The 13,440-nt window shown below is 40.0% G+C and overlaps 1 protein-coding gene across 1 annotated transcript; it reads left to right on the top strand.

The window, feature by feature from the left end:
* Positions 1–328: 328 nt before the first annotated feature.
* Positions 329–10,359, top strand: LOC122920851 (cytochrome P450 2J6-like). Its single transcript, XM_044270616.1, has 9 exons — positions 329–499; positions 1,767–1,929; positions 3,297–3,449; positions 4,880–5,040; positions 8,301–8,474; positions 8,598–8,742; positions 8,825–9,012; positions 9,208–9,349; positions 10,086–10,359. Exons 1-9 carry the CDS (start codon positions 338–340, stop codon positions 10,265–10,267), a joined length of 1,470 nt encoding a protein of 489 aa, XP_044126551.1. The 5' UTR covers positions 329–337; the 3' UTR covers positions 10,268–10,359.
* The last annotated feature ends 3,081 nt before the right edge of the window (positions 10,360–13,440 follow it).

Raw genomic sequence — 13,440 nt, 5'->3', positions numbered from 1 at the left:
ATTGTTGTAACAGGTGTTGAGTGCAGATTGACGGGAAAAAATAGTTTTTTTGTTTTTGTAATTTTAGCACAGGGCCGTAACATAATAAAATGTGAAAAAGAGTATGAAGACCTGAATGCACTGCATTTTTAGCAAGCATCCCATTTTGTACTTAAAGCAGTTTGTGATTTTTTAGCATTTTTCCTTTTTGTTCTTAATCTTCAGCACAAAAATGCCTATTACCATCATGTGAAAGGGGTTGAGTCACAGTCTGGGAGTGGTTGTACTTTGTGTTGTAGAAAATAACAAGAGGCCGTAGTTTAGGTATCAGTTCTTAAGAGGTAGCCAAGCTGTCATCATGGAGCTCAGCACAGCTCTTCTCCTGGGATTCGTCCTCCTAGCTTATTTATGGTGGAAAACGTCTCGCCCTAAGGGTTTCCCTCCTGGACCTGTCCCCTTGCCTGTGTTGGGCAACTTGCTGCAGATAGATTTTACAAATCCATTGCCGGCACTGAAGAAAGTAAGTAGAAAGCAAAGAATCAGGGGATTGTGTGGACAGATTTCACTGTTTCAATCGATATAACTAAAAGTAAAGTGTTCATGGCTTGTGTCAACATTAGTGCTGGAGTTTAAATATGTATATTTTTGAAAACTCTGATACGTAGAAGGTACAGTATATAGTTTGATATGATATGGTATAAGGTAAGTGCAGATTTGTACACTGTATAAAGAAATACCTGGATGTAAATGTCAGTATGTATTGTATGTATTAGAAATTAATAATGTATTAGGTTTATGCTGCTCATATTTTATTTATTTTATGTAATATTTGAATAACTTTGGGGGAGATTGATCATTCCCTTTACACCTGAAAAGAGGCATAAAAAATTTGCAGGTGCAACTTTTTAACTGCGACATTTAAAAAAATTGTTGTATCTCCCCTTTTTCGCCGTCCTCCCAAAGCGCCAGTCTTGATAAATCTCCCACTATATGTTGATGTAACAAACATTCTGCTCTAATTTGGTATTCTTCAATAAAAAAGAGAATGAAAACAAAAAGTATCAATTTTGTATCAAGGATGGACACAACAGGGGCCAGTCATACAGAGAAGCTTTCTCCTCTGGTATCATAGAAAAGAGCAACAATCAGGAGACCCCTCACTATAGCTCATTATACCCCAAGACCTGATATAGACAGGCTATCTGTGTGCTCAGTGGAGTGCACATGGACAGAACATAGTCCTATTAAAGTTAATGTACGTTCTCCCACACGGACCAATTGTCTATGCAGCATGCTATTCTTGCCCGTTTTCCATCTTCAAATACATATGGATGTCTATGCGGATTAACATATGTCCATTTTTTGCAGATGCAAATTCGAACTATCTGAATCAGGTCTAATAGGCCTATTATATAAACACTTGCATTTGGCTTTTGACCTGCTTATTGGGATACAATAAAACATTATTATAGGTGGTGCTGAGCTGCTGAATATGAACAGGTATGCAAGGCCGTTGTTGAGTTAATGCAGTGGACATATTGGCAATACCATTTTTCATATACAAGCACATGCATGTTTAACTTCTGCTCTTCTTTTCTGAAAAGTTTTTGAAGATTCTGCTTCTTAGTTATAGTGTATTGTGGAAAAACTTGATAAAACCAGTATGATTAGAAATTCTACTATGTATGGAAACAGGATGGAGTGACGATATTGTGCTTTACATACTGTAGTTGGTATAGTTACATCTGTTCACCTTCCTAATGCATAAAACATTTTCCCTTGGACAGTTTTCAGAGGTACATGGTCCAGTGTACAGCATCTATCTAGGATTTATGCCAGCTGTCGTTGTCCGAGGACTTAAAGACCTCAAAGAAGTTCTTGTGACTAGGGGTGTTGAGTTTGCAGACAGGCCTCAGAACAGGCTTTCAGAAGACATCTCAGGAAGAAAGGGTAAGGCTACACAGTCTTTTCTGATATATCTGTCCAGCTTGTACTGCTAGGAAGAATGATGATGATGGTTAAAGGATAAATCTATAGAAGTGTAAAGTTGTCCGTACATTAGAGATTTTAGACAACTTTATAGGAACACTAAACTCTAAAAACAATACCTTCAATTCTTCCCTTAATTCTCTCCCTCTCTCTAATCTCAAAGGGACAAGAATAGGACATGTTCTATCCTTTTTGTGGAGATGCGAAATGGACATAAAGATGCGGACAGCACACAGTGTGCTGTCCACATTTTTTGTAGACCCCTTGAAATAAATGGGTCCACATCCGAACCTCTAAAAATGCAGATCAGATGTGGAGAAAAATACAGTCCTGTGAATGGGGTCTAAATCAAGCTCCACTCCGCCTTCCGGGGTCTTTTCTTCACCTCCTTCAGCTGACTAGGTCAAAAATTCGCAAACGTAAATCCTACACAGTCCTCTTCTTCAGGTTTATCTGCACTGCGCATGGTTGTAGCACATGTGCAGAGAACCTCCTGAGGCTGCTGCTCACAGAAGGTTATGAACCGTGCATGTACGGGACTTCAGTTCGGGCGTTTGTGACATCACTCAGCTCTGTAGACGGAAATATAAAAAAGTTATATATAAAAGAATGTGGTGATGCATAGTTTTATCTAGTTTCTATTGGTAGCATTTCATGGTACATACAAATGTAGGACTAAATGCAGGCAGAGGCAGAATGGACAATTTACTCCTTAAAACCTGTTGTATTTTTCTAATAATAAAGCAGTTTGTAATGGAAATGTTTTTTTTTTTTTACTTTAATAGTTATTATTTTTACAACCTTTTAAAGGGGTTCTCTATGACTTTTTAAAGGGGTTCTCTATGACCAGGAACCCCTTTTTAGATGGCCATGCAAAGTGCAAGAGCTTAAGAGTTGTCATGAGCGCTCAGGAAACTGAGAACTTATAGTGGCCCTGAAAAAAACACTAAAAGTGGCCCCCTTTTGTAGTTGGGTCCAAATTGATGTAAGGCAGAACCAATAGTATCATATTGTGGCACATTAAACCACCCTAACAGAGCCAAATACCTCAGTCTATCACAAAATACATCCCCAAAAACTTTCACTGGCCGGCCATAAGGAGGGCTCAGGTGGCCCCCTGGGAATCAGCCAACAGGGAAATTTCCCTGTAAGGTCTATGGCCAATCCATCCCTGCGAGCGCTCTGGGGCCAGTGCCGTTCCCTTTTCCTTTGCTTCTGGTCCCTGCTGAGGCAGAAGAGTGACATGCTGTCTACATGCATGTCACAGCTGAAGTGACATGATATCTGAATTGTATGTTATACTAAATACATTTTATCCTTTGATCAAGGAATGATTACTGCCCCATATGGACGGAGCTGGAAGGAGCACAGACGCTTTACCCTATCTACACTAAGAAACTTCGGTTTAGGCAAAAAGTCTATGGAGGAAAGAATTCATGAGGAGAGTGCACACATAATTGAAGAACTGAAGAAAAATAAAAGTAAGTCTTGTATTTTATGTGATAGACCAAAGTAGCAAGTATTTGTGAAGTGAAAAGTAAATGATACCTGGCTTTCAAAATTTTTAAGAAATACAAATCTGGAAAGTGTGGTGTGCATTTATATTTAGCCCCCCTAAATCAATACTTTGTAGGGCAACCTTTCGCTGCAATTACACCAGCAAGTCTTTTGGGGTATGTCTCTACCAGCATTGCACATCTAGGGGCTGACATTTTGGCCTATTCTTCTTTGCAAAATAATTCAAGCTCGGTCAGATTGGATGTAAAGCATCTGTGAACCGCAATTTTCAAGTCTTGCCACAGATTCTCAATGGGATTTAAGTCTGGACTTTGACTGGGCCATTATAACACTTGAATATGCTTTGATCTAAACCATTCTATTGTAGCTCTGGCTGTATGTTTAGGGTCGTTGTCCTGCTGAAAGATGAACCTCTGCCCCAGTCTCAAGTCATTTGCAGCCTCTACTAGATTTTCCTCCAGGATTGCCCTGTATTTAGCTCCAGCCATCTTTCCTTCAACTCTGACCAGCTTCCCTGTCCCTGCTAAAGAAAAGTATTCCTGCAGCATGATGCTGCCACCACCATGCTTCACGGTTGGGATGGTGTGTTCAGGGTGATGTGCAGTGGTACGTTTTCCTCCAAATATAGCATATAGGCCAAAAAGTTTAACTTTGTTCTCATCTGACCAGAGCACCTTCTTCCATGTTTGCTGTGCCCCCTACATGGCTTGTAGAAAAGTGCAACTGGGACTTCTTATGGCTTGCTTACAAAAATGGCTTTTTTTTGCCACTCTTCCATATTTGTGGAGTACACGACTAATAGCTGTCAGTCTCCCACCTGAGATGTGGATGTCTGCAGCTTCTCCAGAGTGACCATGGACCTCTTGGCTGCTTCTCTAATTAATGCTCTCCTTGCCTGGGCTGTCAGTTTAGGTGGACGGCCATGTCTTGGTAAGTTTGCAGTTGTGCCATACTCTTTCCATCTCTGTCAGATGTTCAGATATGTGTGAGCCTTCACAGAACAGCTGTAGTTATACTGAGAATAAATTACACATAGGTCGACTCTATTTACTAATAAGGTGACTTCTGGTCATACTGGATTTGTTTTAGAAGTATCAGCGTGCAGGGGGCTGAATACAAATGCAACCCACACTTTTCAGATTTTTATTTATTAAAAATTTTAAAAATCATGTATCATTTTCTTTTCACTTTACACATACTCACTACTTTGTGTTGGTCTATTACATAAAGTCCCAATAAAATACATTTAAGTTTGTGGGTAAAATGTAGAAACGTATTACAGTAATCCATAATACAGCATGAACCATGAGTTACATTCTTTTGTTGTATCATTTTTGTAAACACTACCAATAACCAGTTTTACATATATAGGTCCTATCTTTTTATTTTTCAGACTCTTTGTATGATCCACACTATGTACTTGAAAATGCTGTGTCTAACATAATTTGTTCCATTGTGTTTGGGAGACGCTATGATTATGATGACTCAACATTCCAAGATATTCTTAATCTTGTGTGTGAACACATGAAGATGGCAACTCAATTCTGGGCTCAGGTAGGAAAATCTACGTAATGCCATGTGTCGAAATGTATAATTTAAAAAAATTGAACTAAACATTAGGAAAATGATGTGCCTTACCTATGTTATATAGATACAAAGCTGCGCACTGAACTTATTCTTTGCTCCAGTTGAAGGACGCCTAGCTATGACTTTGGGTCCTTTTTATTACGAGTCCTAAAGGAACGCTAAATAGAATACAAAAAAATAAATAAAAATATATATCACAATCTCCCTATTTTATACACCACAGATAAAGATAGTCCAGACGGCACCAGTCCCCTTGTGGTAATAATAAATAAATGTCCTCTGTGAAAGTCGGGTATCGGGCGGCAATGCGGAGGTGCCTGCTTGCAATAGCGAATATAATAGTGCAATCGAGAAAATTGAAAAAATCAGCGGCACTCACCAGTTGCAGGTTTTCAACATATCATCACTTTTATTGTGACAATAGGTACATGCTTTTACAGGGCTGGGGCGGACAAGCCTTTCATTGAAATCAAAAAACCGCCTAGGCGGTGTGTGGCAGCAACTGCCGTTTCGCACAATATGTGCTTCTTCCGGCTACCTGAATGACGTGCACAGGTGTGCCAGCCCATTTAAAGAGAAGAGTGAGAATTAACCCTGTGTGGGGTAACTGGATCTCAATCGCAATTAAAGGCAATACCTGTGTACGTATACCACCGGGTCATTTTACATAGGAAAAACAAATAAGACCTATGCTGGAAAGGTTCCGTGAACACCTCAATTCCACAAGACTAAGAAGGGCTGTCCACGCTTAATAGACCATGTATGGCAGAAACACGGGGGTAACAAAAAATGCCTGGGTTTTGCTGGAATTGAGGTGATTCCACATTTGAAACAAGGAGGCGACAGGCATCGCCTCCTGTTACAGAAAGAAGCGAGATGGATAATCCGCACAGACGCCATGGAACCCCTAGGTCTGAACGATTGGAATGACCTCAATGTATTCATTTGAATGTACTGATTTGCTTTTGATTTTGTTTCAGTTGTATACGTACACAGGTGTTGCCTTTAATTGCGATTGAGATCGTTACCCCACACAGGGTTAATTATCACGCTCCTCTTTAAATGGGCTGTGCACGTCATTCAGGTAGCCGGAAGAAGCACATATTGTGCAAAACGGCCGTCGCTGCCACACACCGCCTAGGCGGTTTTTTTATTTTAATGAAAGGCTTGTCCGCCCCAGCCCTGTAAAAGCATGTACCTATTGCCACAAGAAAAGTGATGATATGTTGAAAACCTGCAACTGGTGAGTACCGCAGATTTTTTTCTGATTTCTTCTATTTTCTCGATCTCCTTATTTTATATCAGGGGTCAGCAACCTTCAGCTCTCCAGGTGTTATGAAATTACAATTCCCAGCATGCTCTATTCATTTCTATGAAATTTCTGAGAAAAACAGAGGATGTATGCATGCTGGGAGTTGTAGTTTCACAACAGCTGGAGTACCGGAGGTGGCCAACCCCTGTTTTATATGATTATATGATCTCGTTCTCTTAGGCTGTCTTCTTCCTCTTCCCCTTCTGATGGTATTGCATGTGAGCCAGGAAGTTTAGGAAGAGAGGACGGGGTTTAGACTGCATAATCTTTATCTTTACAGTGAGAGTGGCCATTTTGTTGGAAGGAGTCTCCTAGTTAGTAATAGTACAAAATAGATTTGCTAACAGTGTCAGCCATAGTAGCAACTGTAGTACATACATAGACCTGTGATAGTACCGAGTAGTGTTTGCACAGCTAAATGACGCTTCCATCACAGCTCTACAGCAAAACTCACCCAAGTTTTCTAGACAGCTGAATAGCAAGTATGAATAATTATGCATTTATAATTCCACCTTTCTTTGCATAATTGTGCATATTTGTCAAGCAGCAGCCTTGGAAAGCTCTTGGAAAGCTCTATAACATGTGGAGGAATGCTGAAGACCAAACTACATATATATTATATACTCATGCCTGTCCTGATACTACATTTATGGATGTAGTGAGTGCAGAATATATGTACCAAGTGTAGCGTCCATAATACCTCTGCAGTGATTGTTTTCCACCTTTCCCAGACTGTTAAATTCTAAGTTTGCCTAGTTATATAGTAATAAATCCCTTCATATAGGGAGACCAACTTGCTGTTCATGGATCTGGAAACCTGGGTGACAAGACTGTAGAGCTCCAATGGTGACAACAAACTATATTGCCCTGGTACCATATGACAGATGTGTGTACTACTTCCATCACTGTCCATAGAGATTTCTACCTATGCTTCCCAGGCTCCAGATTTCCAGATCAGCCTATTTATGAATTGGTAAATCCCATAATTGTAAAATCGCTAGTAAGATTTGTTATCCAGGAGCCTGAAAAAGTTAAGTAAATACCTCAGTGACAAATCTATACTGTAGCCTAGCTAAAAGTATTTGTCTTTCAGGGTCTCTGGAAAGCTAAGTAACAAATTATATGGACCTGTAATAGGGGTTAATAAAAACTTATTCTACTAAATAAATCCCTCTCCTCACTCCCAAATAGTGTCATCGTTAAGCAGATTTGCCTTTCAGGGCCTTGAGAAAGTTGGGTTAAAAACCACTGTAAGTTGTAATAGATACTGTGAAAAATAAATGTACCAAGACAAATCCCCCCCCTCTTCACTCCTAAATAGTGTCATGGATTTTACAAAGTGCTGAACTATAATTGAATCTTCTGGGGGCCAGTCCTGAGTTTGTGCACACCTTGTTTGCATGTCCTAAATATCACATTTGCCTAAACAGGAGCAATCTATCCTGCCTAAATCAGCAAACTTGACATTTAAACACCTGAGGAAAGCTGGGTAACACTTTTGGTAATGTCAATGCCCTGGTACTGTATAGTATATTGTACAAACCCAGGGAGATGTTTTCTAAGAAACTGCTGAAGTTTTGCAGTTTCCACCTTTTTTCACAGTGCTCTGAGTGTCTATTGAAATGAATTGGTGTTAAGCCAAACCTCTAGTGCACAGATAGAGTGAAAGAGATAGGATTCAGTCCCCAGCTGAAGATGGAGGGACTGCTAGGAAGGAATCACTTCTCTGACTGCAGGATATCTGCTAAAACTGCTTTCTGTAGCATCTTACAGATGTCCGTGCAGAAGGAGTTTTAGACCAGCTTTACTTTGCATGTTACTGTTTCTTTTTGATTTTCAAGGTTTAGTGGTTCTTTAAGAAAGGCCCTGTGTTACAATAGCCCAAATGTAATGGTCAAATCTTAATTTGTTCTAGCTCTACAATGCATTTGGATTCGTCAGACATCTTCCCTTACCGCATCAGAAGATTTTCAAAAATGTAAAAATAGTTTTTGGATTTCTCAGGAAGGTTGTAGAAGAGCACAAGAGAACTAGGGTGCCCGAGCAGCCCAGAGACTACATAGACTGCTATTTAGATGAAATGGACAAGGTAAAGTCATAGAATATATCAAACATACCTGCTCACCATCATATATTTTAGACCATGTGTCTAGGTTTAAGAAAAAAAAAAAAAACTGACTAATGGTGACCTCTGGACTTATTTTGTGCATAGGTACAAAGAGATGATAACAAGTCAACATTTGAAGAGGAAAACCTTTTTACATGTCTAGTAGATCTTTTTGTGGCTGGCACAGAGACCACATCTTCCAGCTTAGATTGGTGTCTTCTTTATATGATGCTGTATCCAGATATTCAAGGTAAGAGAGTTCAACTTTGTTGGCACAAGTTTATAGACTCTAAATTGCTCCATCATACCTGATTTTAATCATTTTGTGCTAGAAAAATGTAGGGAAGAAATAGACAAGATTCGAGGAGAGAGAGACCATGTTGACTACGAGGACAGAGTGAACATGCCATACACACAGGCTGTTTTACAAGAAGTACAACGCTTCGCCTCAGTTGTTCCACTAGGAGTTGCTCACGCAACTATAAAAGATCTACAATTAAATGGCTTTACTATCCCAAAAGTTAGTAAAATTATTTTTTAAGTTATTTGAAAGAAATGGGTGAATATATTTGTTCAAGTAGCCAGGTTGACCACGGTGAAGGGATTACAGAACCTACCTTCTTGTCACAGCTCATCTGTATACCTGCTGTTCATTTACATGTGGGACACATATATAGAATGGACTTTATTCACCAAGTTTTGTACATCTGTCTAGGGAACAACAATTATCACAGATCTGACTTCATTGCATTATGATGAGAGTCAATGGAAGTATCCATATGATTTTAATCCTGAGAACTTTCTGGACAAGGACGGAGAGCTTAAAAAAGTAGACTCCTTTCTACCATTCTCAGCAGGTAACAGAAGACACAATAAATAGAAAAAGGACTGCTTCATGTATGATGGTAAAAGAATGTTACTTCAATTAGATTTGAATGGAGATTAAGTCATCGCTATGACATCATCACTTTTTTTAAGGGATTAGACCCCGCAGGTTCTACAAACCCATCTTCATTGCTTGTAATATACTCGCCATTCTAAAGTTACATGGATTAGCCTCTTGGTTACCTAGTCACGAGATGCTTTTCTTCTTAAAATCCAACTTCCACTGATGTCAGATCCTTCACCAGGTTTTCCACCTTGGCTATGGATGGGATGTCACTTATGGTATGTCAGAAGTTTGCGCATGCGCCAGAGTGAGTAATGGTTCTGGCCCAATCCAGAGCAAAAGTGATTTCCCATTCATAGCCCAGGTTGGAAATCCGGTATGATATCAGCAGAAGCTGAATTTTCAGAAGAGGATCACCAAGTGAACGGGTTCCTAGGAGGCCGATCCACACAACTTTGCATAAGTAAGTATATTACAAACTTTCTCCTATAGCTGTGTTATATGTAATCAAGGGGGGGGGGGGGGGGTTGTGTCTGCTGGGTCCTGGAAAACCCCTTTTAAGCCTACTAACTGTTATATGTAACTATTTAACCAAGCAATTGATAATCATGGTGGTCGTTGTTAGGGTGGGATCAGGCACACTTAAACCTTTATTTTGCATTATTGGTTCTTTGCTGTCTCCTAATCATCTGTTTTTCCATCAGGGCCCCGGGGTTGTCTTGGGGAGAATCTTGCACGTATGGAAATATTTCTATTTTTCACTAGTCTGCTGACACATTTTGAATTCCACCTGCCAGACCCCAAGTCTCCTCCAGACACCACACCAGTTTTTGGAATTTCTCAGGTTCCTAAGCGGTATAAGATGAGGCTGGTGCAACGTGCATAAATTCAATGATCTGCAGAAAAACAAAAGCAAGGAATTCAAATAAAAACCTTTATGTGCATGGACTTTTGCACAACTCATAGATAGTAATTTATATATTTCTAGGACATATGTATCACCATTTATCTTGTGCTATTTGTGGATGATTTTGCACAGATGCAACCTATATGTATGTTTTTGTAATTTTATTTTACAAAAAATTTCCAGAAATGTGTGAATATACTTAAAAGCCAATAAAATATCTGATTTTGTTGAACATTGTTATTTCTATACAACATGAAGCATACAGAATCAGGATCATATATGTTTTTCAATATATCACCCTAACAAATCTAAGTAGTTTCCTTTATTTCTATTGGCACATGTTTAGCAGGCATGTGTATTTTTAATTTGGAAAATGTGTAGGTTCCTTCTCTCCTGTATAAAACTGCTCAAACACGGCCCTAGTATCCTCTCACTTCTTACTCACATCCATTTCTTATTCAGTTTAGTTACTCATTGCATTGTTTTATGTTTCTTATATAGCACCAACCACTGGGAAACTAGCAGTTACAAAAGCTGCTATTGGGCTGACATTCTTGGGGGTCCCAGCCCACCCAACCTGACACACAATGTAAGTCCTAGCGAAACCACCGCAGATCTGTAGTTTTAGGGGAGTCTAGCAGGCAAAGTAGGTCCAGACGTCATCACTTAGTGCAGCCACAGAGATGGGGGAATGCATGGACGTTGATTAGCTGGAGTGGAGGAGTGGCAAGTATCTGACCCCAAAAAAGAAATAATTTTGGGCTGTTTTTTTATTAAAAAACATTACAAATCCAACAGTGCAGTGTGTTGTCTCGTGACACATCCTACTTTGTTAGTTGTAAACTTGAGTTGATATATCTTACCTTTATTTATAAAAAAAATGCAAAATTTAGATTTGAATTTCTCTTTTTAAGACAGATAGTGATACTCATAAAATAGGTATTTATTAACATTCACCATATGTTAGAAGGCTTAGAATTTTAGAAGCAATTTTTCTAAATATAAGAAATTTGGTTTTACAAACTTTGTTAACCCTAGGTGTTTCACAAAGATTAGTAAAATGCAGGTGAAATTTAAAAATTTCACTTGTTTGCAGACTTTACATTTTAATCCATTGAGTGACACTATATATTGAGGGAGTGTGACAAAATCCTTGAAGATCAGTCTCTAAGCAAAAAATGTGATTGACAAATGTGTGCATGGATTGTATGTGAAGGTACACATATAGGTGTATTTTATAAATCATAAATGTGTGTAATGTGGTCAGTGTGTATAATTATGTAAGCATATTGTGGGATTTCGCTCTGGTAGATAGGGTAAGCGGATGCAGTACAGAGGAAAAATACAAGTTCTTAACGCAAAACTTCAGTGTTTATTCACACTTGAGGCAAATGCACAAAACAATGTGTTACTTTGCAGTCTTGGTGTTTACTTCACACACAATGGAAAGTACAACTTGGTGTTACTTCACACAAATTGCAAAGTTCATATAAGACAAGTCATCTTGATGTCAGTTCTGCCTCCAGCAGTCCACAGCAGGCCCTGTTTCCTAGGCCCATGGGTCTCAGCTCTCCAACCTAGCACCAAGCCTCAGATCCCAACACAGAGATCCTACTGCTGAGCCCAACTGCCTATTTAAGGACAGCCAGGTGCTGCCAAAAACTCGGACCGGCAATTAAAATCCAGTCCAGTATTTGACCCCACCTGGTTTCAAATCAGCCCAGCAGCATACGCTGCTCACTGAGTCACAGACCATTCCCCTCACTGTGTCACAATTAGAGATGTCGCGAACATAAAGTTTTCAGTTGGCGAACGCAAATTTCCGCAAATGTTTGCGAACGGTGAACCGCCATAGACTTCAATAGGCAGGCGAATTTTAAAACCCCAAAGGGACTCTTTCTGGCCACAATAGTTATGGAAAGGTTGTTTCAAGGGGACTAACACCTGGACTGTGGCATGCCGAAGGGGGATCCATGGCAAAACTGCCATGGAAAATTACGCAGTTGACGCAGAGTCGGGTTTTAATCCATAAAGGGCATAAATCACAACATTCCTAGATTGTTTGGAATAACGTGCTTTAAACATCCAGTGTGTGTATACGATCAGGTATGATGTTGTATCGATCAGGTAGTGTAAGGGTTACGCCCGCTTCACAGTGACAGACCAAACTCCCTGTTTAACGCACCGCAAACAGTCCATTTGCACAACCGCAAACTCCCCATTTGCATGAGGTTGGATACCAAGCTAGCCATGTCCCGTTCCTTGTCCTCACTAATGTCATTGAAGGTCTCTTCCTCCACCCAGCCACGTACAACACCAAGGGTCCCCGAAAGGTGACAACAAGCCCCCTGGGACGCCTGCTGTGTTTGGTCTTCCACCTCCTCAAAGCCACCTTCCTCCTCTGACTCCTCTTCTTCAGACTCCTCTCTCTGCGTTGCCGCAGGTTAAGCAATCGACGACGACAAGGCTGCTTCTGGTGGTGACCACAACTCTTCCTCTTCATGCACATCTACAGCCTGATCCAGCACTCTTCGCAGGGCACGCTCCAGAAAAATACGCATATGGGATGAGGTCGATGAGGTTGCCTTGGGTTTGACTGACCAGGTTTGTCACCTCCGCAAAAGGACGCATGAGCCTACAGCCATTGTGCATGAGCGTTCAGTAACGCGGCCAAAAAATACCCAGCTCCGCAGAGGCTGTCAGTTTTTTTAAATTAAAAAAATCTTTTCTTATCAGTTTAATCTCTGTTTTGTCCCCTATCAGGGGCTGGTGTATGGAATAGATTTTAGGAACCGGGAGATGGAAAAAGATGCTTGGTCGGTCCTCTTACTTCCAATTTGGGGCACTGCGCGTACAGCTTGCAATGTACTGTGCCACCAGATATGAGGGGGGTGTTTAAGTAGTACTATCCCTATCAGTTTAATCCCTGTTACGTCCACTAGTATTATTATTATTATTATTATTATTATAATAAGGTGTGTTAAGTAGTACTATCCCTATCAGTTTAATCCCTGTTACGTCCACTAGTATTATTATTATTATTATTATTATAAGGTGTGTTAAGTAGTACTATTTCTATCAGTTTAATCCCTGTTACGTCCCCTATTAGGGGACGTGCATGGAATAGATTTTAGCAATCGGGAGATGGAAAA

Source organism: Bufo gargarizans, chromosome 10 (genome assembly GCF_014858855.1).
Source record: "Bufo gargarizans isolate SCDJY-AF-19 chromosome 10, ASM1485885v1, whole genome shotgun sequence".
Taxonomy (NCBI): Eukaryota; Metazoa; Chordata; class Amphibia; order Anura; family Bufonidae; genus Bufo; species Bufo gargarizans.
The sequence above is the reverse complement of the archived record's forward strand: the minus strand, read 5'-3'. Positions and strand labels throughout refer to the sequence as shown.